The sequence below is a fragment of the Drosophila sechellia genome, chromosome 2L, assembly GCF_004382195.2.
Source record: "Drosophila sechellia strain sech25 chromosome 2L, ASM438219v1, whole genome shotgun sequence".
Taxonomy (NCBI): Eukaryota; Metazoa; Arthropoda; class Insecta; order Diptera; family Drosophilidae; genus Drosophila; species Drosophila sechellia.
The window spans coordinates 21,737,588-21,765,512 of record NC_045949.1 but is presented as its reverse complement, the minus strand read 5'-3'; the positions used below and the strand labels follow the sequence as shown (position 1 = coordinate 21,765,512).

Below are 27,925 nucleotides of genomic sequence, written 5' to 3'. Positions count from 1 at the left end.
TTGTGCTCCCGCTTGCTGAGTAACAATAGCTGAGTGCTACAATACTATATTTTGCTTTGTTTACTTTGATGTAAATGTATATTAGTTGCCTTCGCACACTGCAGTCCATAGAGATGCAATATTCTGTAAACATTTTACAAGAGTCAGTATAAACATGGCTACTACGAGCCTTTCTTTCTTGTGAAACTTTATAATTAAAAATTAAAATACTTTGTCACTTTCACTGACCCGTTCAAGAACTTTTATGAATTGTTCTAATGCGGAATCGACTTAGAAAATACCAGAGAGATACGGTTTAGATTAAAAAAAAGGGAAAGACATTGAGAACACATTGAACCAGATGCCAGCAACAGTTGTATTTTTCAGCCGTAGTTGAAATTCAGTTCAAATTTATTCGGCAGTTCGATTGTTTTAACTTTAATTTGGATTGTTTTAACATCCCAATTAAACATTCGAGAGCAGATCAAAAGTGTTGCAGTACCCCTTAATAACAGATAAAGTAGCAAAACGAGTAGGAGAGAGCCGAATTTCGACTCGGCTCTCGCTGCTACTGCTTCACCAAAACTGAGCTTTTCTCCATGGCGCCGTCGATCAAAGGCGGCGAGTGCTAAGTAGTCGAATCTGAATCGTTCTTGTGAGTAGGCGCTTTGAAACCGTTAACTGAGACTGAGTACTCAATGTTTTTATATTGCACTATAATAAAAACCACGTGACGACCAATTCTCGGTTTTTGTATTGCTGCTGTCAGACACCGCTTATTTGTCGATGCCTGTCTTCCAAAATTGCCAAATACCATAAATAAATAAAATTGCGAAGGACAATGGCCACCAACCTGCAAAAGGTAAGAAGGGAACTTCGAGACTGGTGTTAGTCGGTAACATTCTTCCAAGGTTTTAAAAGTTTCTGTTTTGCTAATTTTGTATCATACCTTTCGTAGAATGACTCTGATATTGTTGGGGCTATGCGTATTCATATCGTCGTCCAGTTTTGTGTGTTTGTTTTCATCTTTATATTGTAGAGGTTGTACCCCTGAGCTTATAAATATACTTGTGTATTGCTGACAGAATTCTCGTAGGAAGAGATATTTATAATTATGATAACTTTCTACCATTAATAAATTATATTAAATGTGAATGTTTGTACATATGTATGTAATGTACAATATGTATGTAAAATATCCTAATCAGTATACACGCATGTACACATTTTTTAACACGTGACGAAACTTGAACTTCAGTCTCATTCGCCAGATGGTAAAGCTACTTACACACACACATAAACATTACAATGTTTATAAAGACTTCTTGTGATTTGTCTTGTCTTGTGTTAAAGAAGGTATTGTTCATTGTCATTTTATCGCTGAATTAACGTCTAGGTAGGAAGTATATTGTCTTTATAATCAACCTTATAATCGACACAGCCTATTAAAAAATAAATGTTTTGCATTCCATTTTTCATTTTTGCGGTTCCACGTCGATTTTTAATCTTACAGAATTTTTGTTATCGCCTCGTGCGTGGATCGCTCACTGCTTCGTGCATTGCCGTTGCCAATCTCCTTTATTGACTTATCAGTACTTTTTATACCCGTTACTCGTTAAGTAAAAGGGTATACTAGATTCGTTGAAAAGTATGTAAAAGGTATACTTATATATATATATTTCTGACCATATAAAGTATATATATTTTTGATCAGGTTCAGTTGCCGACTCGATCTAGCCATGTCCGTCTGTGCGACTGTCCGTATGAACGTCGAGATCTCAGGATCTCAAAAGATTGATATTGAGATTCAGCATACAGATTCTCGAGCCAAAGACGCAGCGCAAGTTTATCGACCCATGTTGCCACGCCCACAAGCCGTACAAAACTGCCACGCCCACACTTTTAAAAAAATTGTTCATATTTTTTCACATTTTTATTAGTCTTGTAAATTTATATCGATTTGCAAAATTTTTTTTGTCCACTCTCACGCCCTAAAACAGCCCAAAACTGCCACGCCCACATTTTTGAACCATTTTTCGATATTTTTTTATAATTTTATTAGTCGTGTAAATTTCTATCGACTTGCCAAAAAACTTTTAGCCACGACCAACCTAACTCCATAAGGCTACCAAATCAGTCACGCCCACACTTTTGAACAATTTTAGCTGAGTAACGGGTATCTTATAGTCGGGAAACTCGATTAATGCATTATCTCTTGTTTATATTCCATTTTTGTATTGCGTGCGCCGCTCACTTAGAATTTATCCGTTTTGGCCTACAGTTGTACGATCAAATTACATAGTTTAGCTATACATTGATGCTAAGTAATGTGGATTGTTGTCATTGCGCAGTTAACATTCCAATGACAGCAAGATCATATTTCCCACATTTAACTAAATTATCTTATAAGCCCCTGTTTTTGATATTGCGCAGCTGTAAACATACACATCTTACATTTCTCATACTCACTTCCCGTAGAGTTCTATCGCCATGTCGTATCCAACGTTGTTATACCAAGAATCGAGGGAGATCTTATTGGGAAAGTCAAAGTATTGATGCATCCGAAGAATTTTACATACATATATGTACATAAATAGTCAAAAAGAATTATATTTATCATGCTAATTCTTGGCAAAGATATATTTGACAAGTACATTTTGGAGACCGATTATGTCCATGTGGCGCTAATATGGTTAAAGCAAAGACATTAGAATAATGAGTTTAAATTACTTTGGTTGAAGAAGTTAAGAGCAAACTGGGTTCAAGTTTTGCCTAATCAATAAGCAACTATGTACATATGTACTGCCAAATACTATTTTTTTATTATTTTTTTAACTTTATTAACATGTAATTAATGTTACCACCGAGAAGTGAAGCTCGTGTTTACTAATCATCTTTTACCCTTGCACTTCATTTAAGTGAGACACTTGATTATAGACCCGTTCTTACCTGTTTTGTACCCGTTACTTGTAGAGTAAAATGTAGAAGGACGCCTTTCCGAACCTCTAAAGTGTATTTATACATAAAGAGGGTATACTAAATTCGTAGACAATCATGTACCAGGCAGACGAAAGCGTTTCCTACTGTATAAAGTATATATATAGTGACGTATTCACGCCAACTCATCACGCTCAGTTAATTGAATATTCGCGCCACCCGAACTGGGCCGCTCTTGTAAACAGATTCCCAAGCCTGACCTAGCAGTTTCGTCTGCTCTCTCTGAGGCTCTCCTCAACGTAAAAATCCAAGAACATCTCCCAAGATTAAACTAACATAACATGATTTTATCAGTTGCTGATCTACCGTTTAAAGCTATTTTCTGCGTTATCTACGTGTCGATCGTCTATTGCTTCACTTCACAGCCTTGGGAGATATTCCGTTATTCCTATTCTTTATTTCTGTAACCCATAGAGGCCCCTCCTCAATCTCACTCATATTCGAAATTAGTCTTAAGTTGAAAGTTATACCGTAAAGTTCAATAAGTCTTAAACCGATATTTAATAAAAACCAAAAACGAATTTATTCAGTGTTTAATTTATTTCGGAGTTGATCCTAGTTTAAATACGGATCATTTGTTCGACTTGAAAAATAAAAACTATTTAACTTTCAGCGTTGATCTTAGTTAAATACGGATAATTTGTTCGGCTCAATTAAAAAAATATTTAACTGGCGCAGTCGGTAGGATAACTCAAAGATTGCTTGATGCGAAAATATAAAATTTTTAATTCCTGTAATCTGTGTTATCCGCCAAAGAACTTACGTAGTGTTACTGTGAAAGTGAAGTGTTACGCCTACACTTAAAAGAACAGTGAGACACATCTGTTTAAACAACAGTGAACCTCCAACATTTACCGGAGCTATAAATCCAGAAATTTTTTTTGGTTACTCCGAACAAGTGAATTGCTGGAAAATAAAAAAAAAATAAAAAAAAAGAACCTAAAACTAAATATATTAAGGAATTACCAAATAAGTGAAAAATTAAAATCTAAGTGAAACAAAACATAAGGAAGTAAACCCAAATCAATCAGTAAAAAAAAAATCTTTAATACGAACTATTAAATAAGTGCATATAAAACAAAACTATATACACTCAAAGAAAATATATATCTAAATAAACTCTATCTAAGCTCAACGGAAAATAACAAAAGAAATAAATCTTAACGTGTTTTCAAGAGAGGAGAGTAATAGACTTCAAACGGAACATAAGTGAAAAATCAATAAGAGTGAATAAAATTTAAATGAAGACAAAAAAAAACTGAAGATATAAAGTGTGAATAAATTAAAAATAAACTAAAACTATACAATACAACATTAAAAATAACAATAATAAAATTATGAAATAACCGCTACTCACAAAACATCACCAACTATAAACATTTAAAAACAAAAAAAAAAACAAACAATTTTGTACTCTAATAAAAAAAAAATGGCAGTAGCAGCACCAAGCCCAATAATGCTCGAACATGATTCAAGTTGAACGACATATAAATGGAGTCGAACACTTCAACGGGGACCCACATACCCTGTATACGTTCATCAGCCGCATCGATTTCATCCTGGCACTATATCAAACGACCGACGAACGGCAGAAGCTCACCATCTTCGGACACATTGAGCGCACATTGAGCGGAACTCAGGACTCATCTGATCCTAAACTACAAACCCCAGAGACCAAATCATCTACTATTGGAGGACTTCCGGAATACCCAATTCCGAGGTAACGTTCGTGAATTTTTAGAAGAAGCCGAACGTAGACGGCAGATATTAACAAATAAGTTAGACTTAGAAAGCGACACTGCAGAAACTACCCTGTATAACCAACTAATACGAACCAGTATAGAAACATTAATTCTAAGATTACCAACTCACATACAGTTAAGAATAATTAAATGCGAAATTCCGAATTTAAGATCATTAATAAATATATTGCAAGAAAAGGGAATTTATGAAATAGCAACTACAAACAAGAACAATACAATGCCAGTCTCAAATCCCATTAAATCACCTAACAATGCAACTCACAGACAAACAACTAACTACTATAATCATACAACACCATTCCAACCATCATACAACGCCATGTATCAACCAATTCGCCAACCAATTTCATATATACCACCTCAATTACCCAGAACTAACCCTAATCCGTTTTCCCAATACCAATACCGTCAACTTCACCCTCAACCAAACGTATCTGTTATAGCTCAACCTAGACCATTGAATCGTCAACATACATTTGACCAGAACCGACCAGGACTTAGTTATTCAAACGCACTAAAAACGAAAGGAAATTATAACGACCGGTGGACCAGCACTAAAGAGACAACGACCGTCTGACAGTGGACAATCACGTATGAGTTTTGATGAGGCTCATTACCAAGAAGAATTAGACCAAACCCATCAACAGTTCAATCCTTACATGCATTACGGGAATCATCCCCAATATCCTTTCGATCTTTACATGCCTTACGGGCCGCCCCCCAACAACATCCCGATTTATTACATGCCTTACGACCCCCCACAACAACATCCGGTTGGCATACAAGAGATGGCAGAGGCACGAGAAGAGCCAACTGAACCTCCCTATGGAATTAATAACAGAAGCTGAAACGGCTGAGAATTTTCGGCCTCAAGCCTCGGAACAAGCCAATTCATAATTATTAAACACAAAGGACTCAATTTAAAATGCTTAATAGACACAGGCTCAACAGTAAATATGGCCACTCAAAATTTTTTCAAATTACCAATCCAAGAGATAGCAAAGAAAATAAACTCAAGTAATGGCCAGTTCATTGCACAAAAGAAAGTAACGTTACCCAAAAATAATCTTTTCCCTAAACCATACGATTTTTTGATATATCCTTTTTCAACTAAATACGACTTGATTTTAGGACGACAATTACTTGACGAGGGAACTACATCAGTAAATTACGGACCCCGTACAGTTACAATATACGGACACGTGCACGAAATGATCGATGCCTTCCTTCCTTCAGATGAAATACATATTCAAGATACACAGAATAATTCCTTTAGGCTAGACCACTTAAATTCCGAAGAAAACGCAAAATTGATAACCCTCCTAAAAGAATTCCAGGACCTTCAATATAAGAAGGGAGACCAGCTCACATTCACTAATAACGTAAAACACACTATTAGAACATCCCATAATGACCCAGTATACAGAAAGCCTTACGGATACGCACCCGGACTAGATACGGAAGTAGAAAACCAAATAAAAGAAATGTTAGATCAGGGAATAATCCGAGAAAGCAATTCCCCTTATTGTAGCCCCATTGTAGTAGTACCCAAGAAAACAGACACCTCCGGACAGAAGAAATACAGAATAGCCATAGACTACCGTAACCTCAATGAAATAACAATAGCAGACAAATACCCAATACCAAATATGGATGAAATCTTAAGCAAGTTAGGAGGATGCAACTATTTTACTACAATTGACTTAATCAAAGGGTTTCACCAAATAGAAATGGACACCGAGTCTATCCCCAAAACAGCCTTCCCAACTAAGACAGGGCATTACGAGTATACCCGTATGCCATTTGGACTGAAAAACGCCCCAGCTACCTTCCAACGATGTATGAACGATGTACTTCGTCCACTATTAAATAAAATCTGTATGGTATACTTGGACGACATTATTGTATTTTCAGCTTCCTTAGAGGAACATCTTCAATCCCTTAGAGCAGTCTTTCAAGCATTATCTAATGCTAATCTAAAACTCCAATTAGATAAATGCGAGTTTTTAAGACACGACACATATTTCTTAGGACATATGGAGAAGGTATAAGACCTAACCCGGAAAAACTACGAGCAATAGAAAATTACCCCCTTCCTACTAAGCCGAAGGAGATAAAATCATTTTTAGGACTCACAGGTTTTTATAGAAAGTTCATACCCCATTTCGCACAGATTGCAAAACCCCTAACAACATGTCTTAAAAAGGACAAAAAAGTAGATAGTAAAAACCCGGAATATATTGAGGCATTCAAAAGGTTAAAACTCCTTATTTCTAACGATCCCATACTTCGATCACCAGACTTCAAGAAAAAATTTGTACTCCCAACAGACGCTAGTAATGTAGCTCTAGGAGCAGTACTTTCTCAAGATGGTCACCCCATAAGTTATATTAGCAGAACACTTAACGACCATGAAATAAACTACAGTACGATTGAAAAAGAACTACTAGCTATTGTTTGGGCAACGAAAACGTTTAGACACTATTTGCTAGGTCGACATTTTGAAATAGCAAGTGATCACCAACCGTTGTGCTGGTTGCACAAGATGAAGGAGCCCAACGCAAAATTAACAAGGTGGAAATTCAGACTAGCAGACGACTTCGATATTAAATACGTCAAAGGCAAAGAAAATCATGTAGCAGATGCCCTATCCAGGATTACTATAGAGGAAGCGTTCTTTACTGAAGCTACACAGCACAGCGCCCAAGAAGACAACCAGAATTTAATTTCCCTAACAGAAAAAGCGGTAAATAATTACAATAGACAAGTCATTTTCACTAAGGGACCAGAAAAAGTAAAACAGGAGAATTATTATAAGAAAAAGATCATTCATATTTCGTACGAAATACTCACTCATAAAAAAGCCAAACAGTATTTGATAGATTTCTTCGTAAACAACCACAGCGCTTTATACATAGACAGCGACACTGATTTTGAAACAATACAGGCAGCCCATAAAGAAATTATCAACCCAAGCACCACAAAGGTAATTAGAAGCCTAACTTTACTAAAAAACATTAAATCATATGCAGAATTTAAGGAATTAATCCTTCAATACCATGAAAAGTTATTGCACCCAGGTATAAAGAAAACTAAGAAATTATTAAGTGAAAACTACTTTTTTCCAAATAGCCAACTACAAATCCAAAACATTATAAACGAATGTCAAGTTTGTAATCTAGCAAAGTCAGAGCATAGAAATACCAAAGTCCCATTTAAACTCACGCCAAGTATAGAATTCTGTAGAGACAAATTCGTTATAGGTATTTATTCAGCCGAAGGCAAACACTATTTGAGCTGCATAGACACTTATTCAAAATTCGCTACACTAGAGCAGATAAAAACCAAGGACTGGATAGAAGGCAAGAACGCCCTGATGCGCATATTTAATCAATTGGGAAAACCGAAGCTATTAAAAGCAGACAGAGATGGTGCATTTTCAAGTCTAGCATTAAAAGAATGGTTAGAAACAGAAGGAGTAGAACTACAGCTAAATACCACAAAAACAGGAGTAGCAGATATAGAACGTTTTCATAAGACCATTAACGAAAAAATAAGAATAATCAATACTATGAAAAATACTGAAACCTGAGTAAAATAGAAACTATACTTTATACTTACAATCACAAAACAAAACATGACACCACGGGACAAACGCCCGCTCACATATTTTTATACGCAGGACAACCTACCTTGAACACGCAGGAACTAAAGAAAACTAAAATAGACAAATTAAACAAAGGTAGAGAAGACCACGATATCGACACAAGATACAGAAAAGGACCATTACAAAAAGGCAAATTGGACAACCCATATAAACCAACCAAAAACGTAGAACAAACAGACCCGGACCATTACAAAATTACTAATAGAAACAGAGCTATGCATTACTACAAAACACAATTCAAAAAACGAAAGAAAATTAATCAAACCCATACCCCAACTCAAATGGCTACCAGTTAGACTACACAGATTCACAATTATATTTTGAAAAAGAAAACAAAGTGTATAGTAATGAAAATAAAGAAATAAACAATGAATGTGTCACCAATATAATTAAGCACCTAAATCCAATCTGTAATTTTAAGCCAATACCCACAAATGAATTAATGAAATCTATAGAATAATGATGTATACAAAACTAAAATTAAGAAAAAACCAAAATCAGGACACACCACCACAAACTGGAATGGAAGAAGTTCCACTACCCTTACTATATCCATCAGTCCCAGCCCAAGTATAGGCTTATCTTTAAGGGAAGGGAAGTGACGTATTCACGCCAACTCATCACGCTCAGTTAATCGAATATTCGCGCCACCCGAACTGGGCCGCTCTTGTGAACAGATTCCCAAGCCTGACCTAGCAGTTTCGTCTGCTCTCTCTGAGGCTCTCCTCAACGTAAAAATCCAAGAACATCTCCCAAGATTAAACTAACATAACATGATTTTATCAGTTGCTGATCTACCGTTTAAAGCTATTTTCTGCGTTATCTACGTGTCGATCGTCTATTGCTTCACTTCACAGCCTTGGGAGATATTCCGTTATTCCTATTCTTTATTTCTGTAACCCATAGAGGCCCCTCCTCAATCTCACTCATATTCGAAATTAGTCTTAAGTTGAAAGTTATACCGTAAAGTTCAATAAGTCTTAAACCGATATTTAATAAAAACCAAAAACGAATTTATTCAGTGTTTAATTTATTTCGGAGTTGATCCTAGTTTAAATACGGATCATTTGTTCGACTTGAAAAATAAAAACTATTTAACTTTCAGCGTTGATCTTAGTTAAATACGGATAATTTGTTCGGCTCAATTAAAAAAATATTTAACTATATATATTCTTGGTTAGGATCGATAGCTCAGTCGATCTAGCTATGTCCGTTTGTCTTTCAGTTCGTCTGTCCGTATGAACGTCGAGATCTCGGGAATTATAAAAGCAGGTTGAGATTCAGCATACAGATTCTAGAGGCAAAGGCACAGCGCAAGTTTGTTGACCCCTGTTGCCACGCCCACTCTAAGCCATACAAAACTATCACGCCCACACATTTAAAAAGTGTGTTGATATTTTTTCACATCGTTATTAGTCTTGCAAATTTCTATTGATTTGCCTAAAAACTTTCTGCCACGCCCACTCGAACACCAAAAAACCACATTAAACTGCCACGCCCACATTTCTGAAAAATTTTTAGATACTTTTTTCATAATTTTATTATATTATATTATATAGTTTAAATATCGACTTGCCAATTTTTTATTTTTGCTCATTTTATTTCCCATCGATTTGTTTGGTTTGCAAATTTCTATCGGAATACAAATTTTTCTATACATTTTGGATACGCCCCTTCTAACGGCCACAAACCGCCCAAAACAGCTCCGATTACACTTTTGAAAAATTTCTATCGTTTTGCCAAAAACAACCGGTAAATTTCTCGTTCGCACACCCACTAGCTGAAAAAGGAGTTTTTATAAAAACTTAAAATCATTTCTCAAAATCACTTTTTTGACAAATTACAACCCATAAAAAACGATCATAGGCATTTTGAGAGCAATCAGATATGAGGCACCATCTAAATTAAGATAAGATTTAACTTTTAGAGCCTTCAAAATTAATGACATAAATCGCATTTTATAGAAATTCCTTCACTTTACTTTCCTAAATAAAATTTGACGTAAGCACGTAATTCGTCGAGGCATAAGGTTAGGTATTTGTTGATTGTTAGATATCTTTAAAAAGAAATCAATTTTACATATAATAAACATTTGCATACAAAAAGTCAAGATCCCGGAATAAGATAAGAAGCTTGCAACTGATTGCAGTGGTAGTTTGTTTCAAGCCTGGGGAAAGTTCATACAAGCAGCCGTAAAACATTGAGCATGAAAGTCATAAACGGTGTAGCTTTATAAAACATATAATACCTAAAAATGTTTAAAAGGTGGTAACTATTTTGAAAGGAATAAGATTAATACGGTTAAAACAGCTCAAAGAAGGTGGGGTCGAAAAAAATGTTCAATTTTTAGCTGATTAAGGCGACCTCATTAAAAACATACGTACATCCATAAGTACTTTTCACAGCACTAAATATTAACTATAACATTATTTTAATTCAATACAAAAAGGTTTGTTGACCATTACTAAACTACATTTACTAAATCATTATTTTTTTCGGGTTTAATTTTCAATGTATTCTGTTTTGCTTAACTAAAGAAATAACAAGAGAGAATGCTATAGTCGAGTTCCCCGACTATCAGATACCCGTTACTAAATTTCATAATTTTTTTGGGATATCGATAGAAAATATTGGGGAATAAAATGAGAACAAATTTAATAATTGTTTAAAGTGTGGGCGTGGCCGTTTTGGGAGGTTTGTCGACGTTAGACGTGGGAACGTGGGTCAATAAAATTTCGCTGCGGAATCTCTTCCTTCTGCTTCTTACATACTTCTCAACGAATCTAGTATACCCTTTACTCTACGAGTAACAGGTATAAAAATAACAGCTATACGCAGCATGGCAATAAAAACTGAATCGGCTTGATAAGAGTGTTTGTGGTGGGGGTTTTCTTGTAAATGTTCGATGTGTGTCAAGTGTGTGGAAACTTCCACAAATGGATTGTGAGGGTGCCAAAGAATTAAAGGAACATTTGTTGTAAGTCAGGTACAATTCCAGCTATTTTACCTGTTACCACCCTGATTCTTCGCGATTGCACGAAAAAACCAAAGTAGTGGAAATAATTGTTTGGTCTCTACCTAGCCGTTGGCAAGGTGAGCACGGTGGGTGGGGATTGAGTCCTTAGTTCGTAGAAAAGGAAATTCTACAGCCGCCGAGAGAGCGAGAGCGGAATGGGATTTTTATTTATGTTTCCTCTGGGTCTTGGTTTTGTAACGATGAGTCAGTTTGATTTCGTACGCCCAGCTGGGAACTACTAATTGCTAAGAGCTCAACGAAAAGACTAACTGCGTGCCTTCGCTACTTGTTATTAATTTATATAATACGATTTCAATCATATAGTACATAAATATTTTGATAAACTACGCGTAGCATGAAACAGCGAAATCGTAGGAATAGTAAAGCACTCAAACGTCTCCAGCAGCCAGATAATAAAAATCAAAATTGTTGCTTGAGTAAACGTTGCAACTATGAAAATATCTGGCAGCATTTCAATAGCAATGTAGGCCATTTTTTTTTAGAAATTATATACATTATATATGTATATATATATGTATGTATGTTTATGTATGCATATATATATATATATATATATATATATATATATTATATTATATATATATATTATATATATATTCTCGATTTAAATATAGAGAATACATATATTAGTGAATAAATTATTATTTGTTTGTCCAAAGCACCCAACCACAATAAGCTTTAAATAGTATTACTTTTCATCGTCATTGCCTACTTAATCCATATGAATTTTGTTGGTAATCTACCCTTCTAATTGCATTTGCTTTTTCTTTCTTGAAATGTTTTTACTATTTTTAGTACACCACCAATATTGGGCAGAATTGTTTTAGTCGATTTCTATGCCTCTTACTCTCTTTCTTTTTTGGGATTCTCTTTGTGACCGCTTTCTCTTTCAAGTATCTTTAAAAACACATCCCTTCACCCTCTCTTTAATACACAGGCCACTCTTGAGGAAATTCGACATGCGGCCGCCCGTATTTGCCGAGACTATCTAACTGGGCCCTGGAAAGTGGTTACTCCAGAGAATTTAGTGGTGAAGCGCATAAGGTAAGTCCTCTGGTTCGTTAAATATAAATATATTGCCTTGATTTTTGCATACTCGTTTCAATAATCATAAGGTTCAATTAATCATAAGGCTCCTTCCTTTACCTAATGAATTTAAAAGGGAAATATAAATTGTTAGAAGACGGTAAAGACTCTGATGAATCACAATATTTCCAAAACTCTTCTTGCAGTGGCGGGTTGTCAAATTTCTTGTATTACGTAAGCCTTCCCGATTTAAATGACTACGATGAGCTGGAGGAACACAATAAGCATCAGGAAAATGTCAACGTCAGCGAAGACTTCATAGAGGCCACCGCAACTGTGACCAATAGAAGCAGGGGTTTCACACACGACGATGAGTCGGCTGCCAAGGCGGTGGGCGTAACATTGATGGCGAGGGAATTAATAAATAACGAGGACATAGCTGACGCAGCTCCTAGCGCCATACAAGCATACAAACGTCAGCGATGCGATAGTGATAGTCGCGACTCCAGTTCTTCGAAACGATTGCACACCCCCAAGCAGGAACCCCATGAGGTAGGTCATCCAGAGTACCAGTCATCCTTTTTAGAAGTTCATCCTTGATATATACCAACAGGTCCTTCTGCGAATCTATGGTCAGACCCATGGTGATCACGCGCTGGAGAGCATGATTACCGAGTCCGTGGTTTTCGCACTTCTCAGTGAACGGAACTATGGGCCCAAACTGCACGGAATCTTTCCGGGCGGACGCATTGAACAATACATTCCGGTATGTTGACTATAAGCCATAAAATAAGCGAGCAAAACTTAAGCAAGATGTCGCTTTTGCGAATTTCTGTTCTTAACAAGAGAGAACGCTATTATCGAGAATCTCGACTATCAGATATCCGTTACTAAGCTAGTGGGAATGCGATCAAAATATTTCCAATTCTGACAAATCGATAGAAACATACAAGAAAAATATTATGGAAATAACTTTAAATTATGGTCGGGATTAAAAAGCTGCGTTTCGAATAAGTTTTTGATAGTCCATAAGAATTTGGCATGACGTGTTTTTGAGCGTTTTGTGGATGTTAGATTAAGGGTGGCAAAATGATTTTTGGCAGATCGATAATTCGCAGGACTGAAAGAAATAAAATAATTTCAAAACATTTGTTAAAAGTGTGGGCGTTAGAGTGGCCGCGGCAAAATCAGTTAAGAAACTTGCGCTGCTTCTATGTTTCTGGCATCTGCGTGCCTTAGCTAAACCTTGTAGGTTTTATAGCTCCTGAGATCTCGACGTTGATACGGACATAACGGTGGACTGACGGGCGGACAGACGGATATAGCCAGAACGTGTTGATCCTGATTTAGAATATATTTACTTTATATGTTCGGAAAAGTCTCCTTCTTTCTGTTACATACTTCTCAAAGAATCTAGTATAGCCTTGAACTCTACGAGTAACGGAAAATAGAATATACGTTTCAAAAAGATCTCTTTTGAAAATAGTCTTAATTATTGGGTATCCATTCGTGGCTTCAAACTAATATTAAAACCAAACTAGACTCGGCGTTCCTTAAATATCTTTTAAACTAAAAGAGTAAGAAGATCCAAATTTGCAATAAAATTTAAAAAACAGCTATTAAATAAAATTTGATTTATTTCCATTAGGCGCGCGCATTGATCACAGCAGAATTGGGAGAGCAACGAATATTAAAGAGAGTGGCTGAGAAAATGGGTGAGATCCACAGTCTCAATATACCCATGTCTAAGGAGCCCGATTGGATTTGGAATTGTATGCAGCGTTGGGTTTCCGGTTTAGAGAGCATTGTTAACGGCAGTGTCAAAACGAATCCAAAATCTTCGGTACTAAAAAAACAAATGGAATTGATGCGGACTTTTGACTACGTTCAAGAGATGGCCTGGATTAGGTCGATTATCGAAGATGAAGATTATCCAGTTGTGTTCTGTCACAATGATCTGCAAGAAGGTAATATTCTGATGCGACAACCGACAGGCCAAAACGAACGGACCCCCCGGGAGTCTATCAGTAGCCTGAGGTGGGTTGAATTACATGAATTGTTTCCTTACTGTTCAATCAATTTGAATACATTAAGTGCTCCTAATACTCATTAGGCATTGCCGATCTAGCCATTTACAATTACCTCTAAATCCTGTAAAGAAATTACTCGTAGAGTGAAAGGGTATACTAGATTCGTTGAAAAGTATGTAACAGGCAGAAGGAAGCGTTTCCGACTGTATAAAGTATATAAATTATTAATCTGGATCATTAGCCGAGTCGATCTAGCCATGCCCGTCTGTCCTTGTGAACGTCGAGATCTCATGAAGATCTCATAAAAGCTATAATGTTGATATTCAGCATACAGATTCTAGAGGCAAAGAGGCAGTGCATGTTAGTTGAACCATGTTGCCACGCCCACAAGCCCCACAAAACTGACACACTTTTAAACCATTTTTCGAAATTTTGTCATAATTTTATTAGTCTTGTAAATTTCTATCTATTTTCGCCCCTAACGCCCCAAAGCCGCCGAACCGGTCACGCCCACACTTTGGAACAATTTTTGAATTTTCTTATTTTATTCCCCAATATCTATCGATATCCCAGAAAAATTAGGAAATTTCGGGCTCGCATTCACACTAGCTGAGTAACGGGCATCTGATAGTCGGAAAACTCGACTATAGCATTATCTCTTGATTTAAATTATATTTTTACATTATATTAATGTATCAAAATTTGAAGGGCAAGGAAAATTTGCGATAAAATTTTAAAATATGCAAACCTTTTTTATTTACAGATCAAACTTCGACGAAACTTTGGGTGATAGCCTTGATGGAAATAGCAATATATCGGATACGGAGACACAGTAAGTATACCACGATCGTTCGTGAGCGAAGTAAACTGAAAACCCGTTATTGTGCGTTGGATGCTATACAGTACCTACTTGTTATTGGCCCATTAGTCGGTTCCTGCTCGCCAAACCCATATAAACATGTCTACAATTTTAGAAGACCCAAATGTGCTGCGGTCGTGGTTTGAGTTATAACAAGAGAGAATGCTATAGTCGGGTTCCCCGACTATCAGATACCCGTTTCTCAGCTAGCTTGAATCCGAACGCGAAATTTCATCATATTTGGGATATCGATAGATATTTGGGGAATAAAATGAGAAAAAATTTAAATTGATCAAAAGTGGGGGCGTGACCGGTTTGGCGGCTTTTGGGCATGCCACGACTGCATAGAAACTTAAGCGACTAATAAAATTTTGAGAACATACTAACATTTATCAAAAGTGTGGGCGTATTAGTTTTGTGCGGCTTGTGGACGTTAGAGTGGGCGTGGCAAAATGGTGGTCAACAAACTTGCGCGTCGTCTTTGTCTCTAGAATCGGCATGCTTAATATCAACATTCTAGCTTTTTTAGTTCCTACAAACTCGACGTTCATACAGACTAACTTACATGGCCAGATCGACTAGGCTATTGATCCTGATCAATAATATATACACTTTATATAGTCGGAAACGCTTCCTTCTGCCTGTTACGCAATATGTTTATTGGCGAAACAAAACACGTTGAAACCAATGTATACCGAATTCTAATTTTATACAAAAATTCTTCGTGTCGTATAGCAAATCACATTGTGCGTCGCCTTCACCATGCCCGGAGTTGGACACTACGAATGACTCAGCCCTGGATGCCAGCTTCATAGGCGATAATGAGCCGGATCTTATTATCATCGACTTTGAGTATTGTGCCTACAACTACCGTGGCTATGATCTTGCCAATCATTTTATTGAGTGGACTTTCGACTACACCAACCCACAGTTCCCTTACTTCTACCACAACCCCAGCAACTGCGCAACTGTTCAGCAACGGCGCGACTTCATTGTAAACTATTTAAAGAAGTATCACGAAGACGAAAACTATAATATCACTGGTCAGGAGTTGATAAAGGTAGACGCTGAGATTCAGTTCTTTACAATGCTGTCTCATCTGTTCTGGAGCCTTTGGTCCGTAATTAATGTCACATCGGCGATTGAGTTTGGTTATTGGGTGAGTAATCTAAGAGTGGTTTTTGAAAAAGGTACTTATGCTAATTTTCGCTTATTTTTCAGGAATATGGTATTGCTCGAATTTTGGAATATCAAAAGCTAAAGGCAGCTTATCAAGCTAATTAAGTCAAATATCTGAACCTTCATATAATTCGAATCAGAACCATAGTTAATTAGCATAGACATAATTGACCTTTTATAACTGTCCGCGTTTGTCCGTGTCTAGAAATAATTTTAACTGAAAATGTTTGAATAGTTCATACAAAACATTAAATAACATCGAACTATTTAAAAAGACTATTTAAATTTATAATGAATAATTTCGTTTACATCATTGAAAATTACTGCTGTGATAATTGCGTGAAACAGGTTACAGAAAAAAACAACTACAACAATTTTACTTTGTTTTAATTGTTTTTTTGTCCTTGGCAATTTCCACGTACACGAGGGTGGCCAAATAATTCCACGATATTTACGGAATAATTGTTGTTTCTATTGCGAAATTGGTAAGAGATTGTTTCTTTACCAGCAGAGATGAAAAGTATTACAGGCAGCATCCAACCCATCCTTTAACATTTTATTAAAAGCAGGCTTGTTCAACGATTAAATAGAGTTAAATAGAGTTCCCCATAAACAAACACGTTATATAACTTTCGAATTTATGCCTTTTTTAATTACATGACATTTAAGTTGAATCGTTTTTTTTTGCATTTTTCTTACCATTTGCCACATTATATGATTTCTTTACAGCTAAGTTTTAGTAGTTTTTTATATTAATATTAATTTTTTCGATTTTATTAATTTGAAATTTGTAAATGCCTTATCCTTCTATGTATCTTAAAAACTGTTCCATTTAATACATTTTTGTTTTTAGATTTAAAATTTGTTGATCACATTGTTAATAAATAAGTAAAGGATACAGATAATAAGAATCCTCTTTTTAGATGTGGTGTTAATTTAATATATTTAAGATTGAATTCCTTGTATTTTTCACCTTGAATATGTTTTCTATACAAAAAAGCAGTGATAATGCTATAGTCCAGTTCAGATACCCGTTACTCAGTAACCGGTTTGACGGCTTTAGGGCGTTAGAGTGGGCGTGGAAACAAGTTTTATTGCAAATCGGTAAGAAGTTATAGATTTATTAAATGATGAAAAAAAATCTAAAAATTGTTCAGAAATGTGGCCGTGGCAGTTTTGCGAGGTTTCAGGGCGTTAGAGTGGGCGTGGCAAAAAGTTTTGTACAGGACTGTGGGCGTTAGAGATGACGTTGCAATTTGGGTCAGCAAACTTTCGATACGTATATTTCTCTATAATAGTATGCTTAATCTCAACTTATCTTTTATAGTTCCTGAGATCTTGACGTGCATACGGGTGGACGGACACACGGACAGATGGACAGACGGACAGACGGATCGAGGTGGTCAAAAGTATTTACATGACGAGCTTTTTTTATTAGTTGACAATTGAAAAAAAGCACGTTGTGTAAATACTTTTGAAAAGGATCAATCTATTGTGGTAGGATGGATACGCAAAAGGCCCACTGTACCATGCAGTAGCATAGTTTACGGTGGATTGGGTGCAATGCGCCCGAATATCGGTAAGCACCACCCACGGGGACATTACCTTTGCCGCTGCCTACTGCCCACCCAGATTTAGAGCCACGGACGATTGCTTCTCTTCGCTTTCGGACAGCCTCGGCCCCAAACTCGTCATAGGAGGAGACTTTAACGCCAAGCACACTTGGTGGGGTTCCAGAGTATGCAATCCAAAAGGACGCGCGCTATGCAGGCAGGTTCTCTCCCGCATCTTCAATTGCCACGGAACTGGAACGCCAACATACTGGCCCACGGACCCTGCAAAAACTCCAGACATCTTCGATTTTGCGATCTCTGGCGGCCTGGACCCGGTAAGAATCCAGACCAGAGAGGTGGAAGACCTTCTCTCGGACCATAGTGCCATTGCCGTTTCGGTCTACGCCTCAGCCATGTTGAGATCGGCGGGTAAAAAGTTAATCTTCAAAACGTCCGACATCAGCAAATAGCACCACTGGCTGAACAACACGACAGTCACTAACCCACCATTGGATACCCCTGAACTTAAAGATGCGGCCGTTGCGAACCTCACCTCGCAAATTCAGGAGGCAGCAACTCATGCTGCTCCAAGGTTCTTTAACCAACCAAGGAACAGCAGTAGAGACGTCCACTTTTGGAATCCGCGGGTTAATGAGCTCAAGTCAGAGGAAAGGCGTCTCCGACGGGATTGGTTCCTCTCCAGGAACCCTAGAGACAAAACAGCTCTCAACAGAGCCACCAAGGAGCTGAAGGAAACTCTGGTCAGGCTGAGGAAGGAGGCCCTCGACAGTTTTGTTGGTAATCTCGCGCCGGGTGATCCCCACCACAACCTGTGGAATGTTACCAAGCGCATCAAGAGGCCACTGAAGAGGATCCCGCCCATCAGAAGACAAGACAACTCATGGTGCAGAACCGAGACCGAAAGAGCCAACGCATTCGCCGAGCACTTGGAGGAAGTCTTCACTCCAGCCAATCGATGTTCCCCTAATGAAGCAGCCAAAAGAGCCAGGCTCCTGACAGAACCTCTCTCTGACTCCGAGTCGATACCCCAGGCCACGGAAAAGGAGATCAGCAATTTAATAGCGGCAATGGGTAACCACAAGGCTTCAGGCGATGATGCCATCAATGCCATTGCTATAAAGCTCCTACCCCCTATTAGCAAGTCACTAATCACGACCAAAATAAATAAGTGCTTGCAATTGGGGCACTTCCCTTCATCATGGAAACGCGCCGAAGTAGTTATGATCCTGAAGCCTGGTAAACATGAAGCCAATCTCGCCTCCTACCGCCCGATCAGCTTACTGCCAGTACTCTCCAAGATACTCGAAAGAGTATTTTTGTGCAGAGTATTGCCGGTGATTGAGGAGGCTGGTCTGATCCCTGATCACCAGTTTGGCTTTAGGCGCCACCACGGGACACCAGAGCAAGGCCACCGAGTAGCGCAATATATATATACAATATATATACGCAATATATATATATATATATATATTATAGCAGTAATGCTGGACATTAAGCAAGCCTTTGATCGTGTTTGGCACCCCGGTCTCCTCCTCAAGCTCAAAAACGGCCTGCCCCAGCCATATTTCAAGTTCTTGAAGTCGTTCTAGGAGGGCAGAAGGTTCGCCGTCAGGTGTGGAGAAGCGCGCTCAGGCGTCAAAGAAGCCCGTGCAGGAGTTCCCCAAGGAAGCGTTCTCGGTCCGCTCCTCTACAATGCGTATACGGCCGACCTGCCGGTGATACCGAGCCAGTACATTATGGCAGCCACTTACGCCGATGATACTGCGTTCCTAACAACAGCAGATACCCCAGCAGAGGCCTCCCAGACTATGCAGGAGCAACTAGATCTACTGAACACGTGGCACAAGAGATGGAATATATCGGTAAACAGCGACAAGTCAATCGCCCCCACCTTCGCAACTTGGCGCGGCACTTGCCCTCCAGTCAGTCTCAACGGGTCCCCAATCCCAGAGGTAGCCAATCCAAATTATCTTGGCTTTAGACTGGACAGGAGACTTACATGGAGACCACACATTCTAAAGAAGCGGAAACAGGCGGAGAACCGAGTCCGTGAATTCTACTGGCTGATGGGCAGACGATCTAAGCTATCGACTTCCACTAAGCTCCTTATCTACAAAGCGATTATAAGGCCAATCTGGACGTATGGCATTCAACTGTGGGGCACTGCATCGAAATGTAACATCAACATTATCCAGACCTTCAAAAACAAAACGCTCCGCACCGTCACAAACGCTCACCCTTTCCACGATAATGCCACTATCCACGAGGTCCTCAGCTTCCCCTGGGTGAAGGATGAGATTAAGAAAAGCAGCAGGCAGTACATGCAGAGGCTTCAAGACCACCCAAACAACCTGGCACAAGACCTGCTGGACTCCAGTCAACGCACCAGGAGGCTGCACCGATCCCACCCTTTGGACCTCTTTGGGATTCAAATTAAATTATATACATACATAATGATATACATCATACAAACAATATCGACAGTTATTGTAAATTAATACACCCCAAAAAAAAAAAAAAACAAAAGGTCTAATTATAAGCTAGCATTATGCAATAAGAGTATATATGTATCTAGCTCATCACACATGTACACAAGGAGTATAAGAAAGGAGTATAAGAAAATGAGAACTCGCCAGACGCGGCATTCGGGGGCGAGCATTTCAACAGAAAGGTCGTTATAAAGGAAGTTCAATCAAAGCATCACGACTGTAGAACCGTTTACACTATATGGCCAATTTACACTATGGCCAATCGAAGATTGATTGTTAACCACCTCTTTCATGACGGTCACTTTAAAATAGTTCGCATAAATCCACTAGAACGAAAACAAGTTTGGTAGCAAGGTATTGACAAAGCTCTTCAAAAATTGACAATACGCTAAAGTTAAGGAAATTCAATAAATTAGCTAGGGTGGGATATATTAAGACTTTGCAATCTGGCCTACATACATATATGAGTCGATGACTATTTTTAGTTTTCATTTATAACCAAAATGTCATCAGCTGCAATAGAAACCACAATATCACATTAAAGATTATCTAAAGACGATAGTCAGCGATATCGGAATCCAACTACTGCTTCAGAAATTAAAATTTTTTGCTTGCAGTCATTTAACCATAGCCCCATCCGCTATGTATAACCATGAGATCACGAAAGCCAAACGAAGGAACTATAGAACCTTCTGTGAGGCAATAGTAAACACATGTGAAGGCGCAAGACTTCACAGAGCCATCTCCAAAGGAGTGCCAGAATCAAATCAGGCACTACGTACGGAGGATAACTCCTATACTATAGGAAGTAAAGAGAAACTTGAGCTACTACTGGAAACTCACTTTCCGGGAAGCACGCTTCAAACGGATGGGAATACCCCGGTAACGGCTCAAAGTAGACCGTGTGCTACTGATTGGTCCAAAGCAAAATCAATAGTAACAACGGAGAGATTAAGATGGGCAATTGGTACATTCCAGCCCTAAAAATCTCCTGGTCCAGATGGCATTCAGCCAATCCTGCTACAACGAGCGCTAAATCAGCTCGTAGTGCTGTTCAGGAAAATACTGATCAGCAGCCTAGCTTTAGGACAAATACCTACAGCCTGGAGTATAGCAAAAGTGGTCTTCATTCCTAAAGCTGGAAAGAAAGACATCACTGATCCGAAGTTGTTCAGACCCATAAGCTTGACATCGTTTTTGCTAAAAACGTTGGAAAAGCTAGTGGATGTCAGCATTAGAAGCACTCTGCTTGTAGAGCATCCGCTCCAACGGACGCAGCATGCCTACAGGGCGGGCAGATCAACTGATACTGCCCTATATCACCTGAAAAGCCTTATTGGGGATTCACTTACTCATAAGGAAGTGGCGCTATGTGCCTTCTTAGACATACAGGGTGCATTCGACAATACCTCTCATGAGGCGGTCAACGCATCCCTGGAAAGGAGAGGACTAGATGCAACAACCAGTAGATGGATCAAATCACTACTGGCATCTAGACGAGCCATGGCCACTATAGGAGGACAGTCGTCCACAGTATCTACCACAAGGGGATGTCCTCTCGCCTCTCTTGTGGATCTTGCTGGTAGACGAGTTGCTGGACAGACTGACCCGCTGAGGTATACTTTGCCAGGGCTATGCTGACGATATTGTCATTATAGCCAAAGGTAAATATGAGGAAACACTCTGCGATGTCATTCAACTGGGCCTGGAAGTACTAATGGAGGTAACGCCGCTTCATACGCCGGAAAGCCACCCTAATAAGAATTGAGAGAGCAGGAAATGACTGCAACCTTACAAGAAAGAATGCTGAAAGCCTAAAAAGGGATATCCCTTTGCTGATGCAACCAAGGGATGAGATGCCACCTGAGCACAGGTTCGCTCAGAACTTCAGCACTCATCTCAGTAATAAAAACAGTTGGACAACCCTGGGGAAAGTACACCCTATGAAACCACAAACAATAAAGTGGTACACAGACGGATCCCTCACCGACGAGGGAAGTGGGCTGGGGGTTGTAGGCCCCAGGTTAAAATACCACGAATCAAAGGGCAGATACACCAGCATTTTTCAAGCTGAAGTCTGTGCTATTGGACGCAGTGCGGAGTTTAATCTGCAAAGGAACTATCGTGGCATGGACATTGTGTACTGCGACCCAGTAGGATCTATTGTACTACCCCTTCATGACTCAAAGATCTCCCTGAAGTCCAATGCACTGTATAAAAGCCAGAATTTTATTGGGGTTCAGGGCTGCAATTGTTTCCCGTGGGACTACATACATGCCCAGGAGTCTGTTCCTCCTGATGAAAGCGCCGTGCAGTCACATATAATATGTGCAGAGCTCTCCTTCTCCATGCAACAGAAGCGACAGAGTTCACTGTCTACAATGCCAATCTTATGCAAATGACTGCGAAGTCGGCACTGCCCCGTAAAAAGGCCAGTTAAAATGCGCACTGTGTTTTTCCCGTGTGTCATTAAGGTCTTGAATCTTTTGTGGTTATATTCACAAAGGAGAATCTTAGACTGCCTAAGTCCTGGTAGGTGTTCCCAGAAGGACAGACGTTTTTCTTCCTCTATTGACTTAAGTAAGACCAGTACTCTGTGGTGACCAACACTACAGAATGGTTCGGGCCCAATTAGAGGGTTCTCTGCCCCTTTCCTGGCTAGGTTGTCCGCTAGCTCATTTCCCGGGATGTTGTTGTGTCCCGGGACCCACCTTACTATGAGTTTGTTGACAGCTCCTAGTTTGTCTAGGGCTGTCCTTACTTCATTTACTAGCTTAGATGTTATCTTAGCTTTGCTAAGCGCCTTTATGGCTGCTTGACTATCAGACAGTATAGCAATGTCCTTGCCACGATAGTTCCTTTGCAGATTAAACTCCGCACAGCGTCCAATAGCGCAGACTTCAGCTTGAAAAATGCTGGTGTATCTGCCCTTTGATTCGTGGTATTTTAACCTGGGGCCTACAACCCCCAGCCCACTTCCCTCGTCGGTGAGGGATCCGTCTGTGTACCACTTTATTGTTTGTGGTTTCATAGGGTGTACTTTCCCCAGGGTTGTCCAACTGTTTTTATTACTGAGATGAGTGCTGAAGTTCTGAGCGAACCTGTGCTCAGGTGGCATCTCATCCCTTGGTTGCATCAGCAAAGGGATATCCCTTTTTAGGCTTTCAGCATCCTTTCTTGTATGGTTGCAGTCATTTCCTGCTCTCTCAATTCTTATTAGGGTGGCTTTCCGGCGTATGAAGCGGCGTTACCTCCATTAGTACTTCTAGGGCCGCAGTGGGCTGCCCTTCTTTGGAGCTTATGAAGTTTCGCCTTAGTGGTGCTAAGGCGTGCTCTATCACCCCAGGCTATTACTCCATAGGTTAGCATGGGTCTGACTATTGACCAGCAATTTTCCTACACGTAAAAAGTGCTCTGGTGCACTTATCAATTGTGTTTTTGACATGAGTTTTGAAGCTAAGTTTGAAGTCGAGGGTAATCCCAAGATACTTAACTTCTTTGCTGGCCTCTATGCGACATTCTGACAGGGTTATTGCCTTCATTCTCTGTAGCTTGTACCTATTTGTGAAAGGAACAATAACAGTTTTGCTAGGATTTAGGCTCAGGCCTACTTCCTTGCACCATTCGCTGGTCATGTTGAGGCCCAGTTGAATGATATCGCAGAGTGTTTCCTCATATTTACCTTTGGCTATAATGACAATATCGTCAGCATAGCCCTGGCAAAGTATACCTCAGCGGGTCAGTCTGTCCAGCAACTCGTCTACCAGCAAGATCCACAAGAGAGGCGAGAGGACATCCCCTTGTGGTAGATACTGTGGACGACTGTCCTCCTATAGTGGCCATGGCTCGCCTAGATGCCAGTAGTGATTTGATCCATCTACTGGTTGTTGCATCTAGTCCTCTTCTTGCCAGGGATGCGTTGACCGCCTCATGAGAGGTATTGTCGAATGCACCCTGTATGTCTAAGAAGGCACATAGCGCCACTTCCTTATGAGTAAGTGAATCCCCAATAAGGCTTTTCAGGTGATATAGGGCAGTATCAGTTGATCTGCCCGCCCTGTAGGCATGCTGCGTCCGTTGGAGCGGATGCTCTACAAGCAGAGTGCTTCTAATGCTGACATCCACTAGCTTTTCCAACGTTTTTAGCAAAAACGATGTCAAGCTTATGGGTCTGAACGACTTTGGATCAGTGATGTCTTTCTTTCCAGCTTTAGGAATGAAGACCACTTTTGCTATACTCCAGGCTGTAGGTATTTGTCCTAAAGCTAGGCTGCTGATCAGTATTTTCCTGAACAGCACTACGAGCTGATTTAGCGCTCGTTGTAGCAGGATTGGCTGAATGACATCTGGACCAGGAGATTTTTAGGGCTGGAATGTACCAATTGCCCATCTTAATCTCTCCGTTGTTACTATTGATTTTGCTTTGGACCAATCAGTAGCACACGGTCTACTTTGAGCCGTTACCGGGGTATTCCCATCCGTTTGAAGCGTGCTTCCCGGAAAGTGAGTTTCCAGTAGTAGCTCAAGTTTCTCTTTACTTCCTATAGTATAGGAGTTATCCTCCGTACGTAGTGCCTGATTTGATTCTGTCACTCCTTTGGAGATTACTCTGTGAAGTCTTGCGCCTTCACATGTGTTTACTATTGCCTCACAGAAGGTTCTATAGGTCCTTCGTTTAGCTTTCCTGATCTCATGGTTATACATAGTCAGTTTATTGCGGTAGGCATCCCAGTTCCCTTCTCTTTTTGCTTTGTTAAAGATACGCCTGGTAGCTTTCCGTAAGTTCTCCAATTGGTCGTTCCACCATGGAGCATCTTTTTCCCTCTTGGCTCGACCAAGGGAGCAGTTTTCTCTAAACGCGTTAGTAAGACACGAGTTAATATCTTCTACGGCGGCCTCCAGTTCTAGAGTGGTACGGAGTTTCCCGGTTACCCCAGAAGCTGGATTCCGCAGTAAGTAGGCATTGAACCCTTCCCAGTTCGTTTTCCTGGGATTGCGCCTACGCTCGCTGCATTCTAGATTTAGCCCTATTTTAAAACGAATAATTCTGTTATCTGACATTGACTCCTCAGGAGATACGTGCCAGTCGCTTATATGCGAAGCCACTGATCTGCTGGAAAGTGTAATGTCCAGAACCTCAGATCTTACCCTGGTAACAAATGTCGGAACATTGCCGACATTTAGGATTTCTAGATTGTTATTCAAGATAAATTCTAAGAGTGACTTACCTCTTTGATTTACGTTGCTGCTGCCCCATACCACGTGATGTGCATTTGCATCACATCCGATGATGATGGGTGAGTGTGTCCTCTTGCAGTATTCTGCCAGTGGAGTGATTTCGGGCGGTGGGCACGCCACATAACCGGCAAAGTATACCGATCCCACCACAGTCTTTTTGGCTGCTCCCACATCTTCTACCACGATCGGTAAACAGTCCCGCGTGAGAAATTCTGTAAGTATATAATAATTAATACTTCTACATAACAGGATACAGGCTCTAGGGCTAGAGGCCCGTTGATCCCAAATTACCTTCGCGTTCTTCACGTACAGTCCTTTTATTCCCTGGTTATACCAGGGTTCCTGTACCAGGGCTAACCCAAGATGTTGTTTGGTGAATATCCTTGCCAGCACAGCCGAGGCCGCCTTGGCACCTGAGCTATCCCTGTACTTCCGACCATTAGATGATCGGCTTCATCGTCGGCGTTGCTGATCTGGAGATACCCAGATCACCATCCACCGGTATCGCTTCTTCCTTACTCAGCAGGTCTAGTTCCATGCCTAGCTCCTGAGAAGATAACGGGGTCTGATCCCCCCTCTCGATGATGGTCGCATCAAGATCCTCATCATCCGCCAGATCCTCGCTGGATTCGGAGAGCTTATTGGGCTTCTCCTTCTCCGCGGAGACTGGTGGATTTCGAGGAGTCTCGACCTGTCTTGGGCCGGATTTTATCGTTTTAGCCTTCTTTAGACCACAAACTGAGATGTCCCCTTGTGGTCACTAGAAATAATCTTGGCGCATGAGTTGTCATCAATGCCAAGGCTTAGGAGCGAGCCACCACCCTCATTCTTCCTTGATATGAGACGCCTGTTCTCAGTGTCCAAGTCATTTTGTTTCTTGATCAATTCCATGATCCACTTTGTTAATTTGTCCCCTGTCCTGGGGCAGAAGACGGTGATGTTGTGTGACGATGGCCGGTCGTCGCCCATCCTTACCTCCAGGGAGACACCGCTCCACTTACTGAGGCTGGGGACTGCTGATTGCAGCCACTCAGCAGTGGTTGCGTTGCGGCAGTCCACTATCAGGTGGCCCACCCTGAAGTGGATTTCTCCAAACTTGATTGGAGAATCCCAACCGGAGAGGACTATTTCCTCCAGTAGTGCGTCCTCTAGCTGTGAGAGGTTATCACTGCTGAGGATGACTTTGGGGTACCCCTCTGGTACGACCGCAACCCTAATGGCCCCAGTTACGGTCGCATATGATGGTTTGCGTACCTCAGTTGCCTTTGCAGTCCTTGAGGTATTTGGGCCATCGAAGGGAGCAGTCAGTGGCCTGCTCTTCTCCACCTTCTGCCTCTTATGCGTTTCCGTCGGAGGCGTCAGGGTGGTGTTTGCCCACTTCGAAGCAGAGTTGGGCTTTTGCTCTAGCGGCTGCGGTGTTTTGACCAGAGACAAAGCTTCTGCGGGTGACTTGCCCTGCTGAAGGTAACGAAGATACCACTTCGTTCTGGCCCCGCTCAGCCCCTTACGGTTAGGGTCATCCCGGGCCCCAGGCTGACCAAGTTGCGGTAATGGGTTTTTAGCCCGTCCCGCTTGGCCGGCTTGGACCACATTCGAGTGACTTGGTGTGGCTGCCCGATACTTCCCTCCCGCAACTGGGCGTGCTTGTGCCGTTGGCGCACTCCGTTTAGGAGCTTTTTTTGGTGTTACCACTGAAGTAGGCCGCTCTCCGTCAAGGAGACGGTCCTCATAATGTCTTGCAACATTTCCCGCAGTCAAGGCCTGCGGTATTTAAAAATTATTTGGTCTATTGCTCATAGTACCCACGAGTTGCAGAGATATAAAAGGTCCGCCCGGGCAGAGATCCGCAGTACCCGGGTAGGGCTAACTAGACCGGGCGGACGCCACTTGCCCGGACTCTCCGTTATCGACTGGGCTAGTTATTATACGGGCCCCCAGCCTGGCAGACTTTCGGCACGGGTCGAATGACACCTTAGTCCGGCCCGGAGGTGTGGAAATTTTTGAGAGTTACCAGCTCCAGCCCAACTACGATTAGCCAGCATTCTTAGCAGAGACATGACCTAACTAAGAGCCTGTTTCCAGCCGCC

The 27,925-nt window shown here is 40.4% G+C and overlaps 1 protein-coding gene across 3 annotated transcripts; it reads left to right on the top strand.

The window, feature by feature from the left end:
* Window positions 1–398: 398 nt before the first annotated feature.
* LOC6619301 (choline/ethanolamine kinase) lies at window positions 399–17,211 on the top strand. Of its 3 annotated transcripts, none has more exons than XM_032717445.1 (8): window positions 399–841; window positions 12,381–12,487; window positions 12,676–13,021; window positions 13,083–13,235; window positions 14,118–14,506; window positions 15,263–15,331; window positions 16,094–16,517; window positions 16,580–17,211. In XM_032717445.1, the coding sequence occupies exons 1-8, from the start codon at window positions 821–823 to the stop codon at window positions 16,640–16,642; spliced, it is 1,572 nt and encodes a 523-aa protein (XP_032573336.1). In that variant the 5' UTR covers window positions 399–820; the 3' UTR covers window positions 16,643–17,211. The 3 variants fall into 3 exon arrangements, with proteins under 3 accessions (XP_032573336.1, XP_032573388.1, XP_002043519.1); XM_002043483.2 differs by lacking the exon at window positions 399–841 and adding an exon at window positions 11,649–11,906; XM_032717497.1 differs by lacking the exons at window positions 399–841; window positions 14,118–14,506; window positions 16,580–17,211 and adding an exon at window positions 11,647–11,906 and having other exon boundaries at window positions 16,094–16,184.
* Window positions 17,212–27,925: the final 10,714 nt, after the last annotated feature.

Coding starts and splice junctions, on each gene's coding strand:
- LOC6619301 (XM_002043483.2), top strand. CDS start 11,778: ATGAAACAGCGAAATCGTAGGAATAGTAAAGCACTCAAACGTCTCCAG. Junction 12,488..12,675: donor TTAGTGGTGAAGCGCATAAG/GTAAGTCCTCTG, acceptor CTCTTCTTGCAG/TGGCGGGTTGTCAAATTTCT. Junction 14,507..15,262: donor GAGTCTATCAGTAGCCTGAG/GTGGGTTGAATT, acceptor TTTTATTTACAG/ATCAAACTTCGACGAAACTT.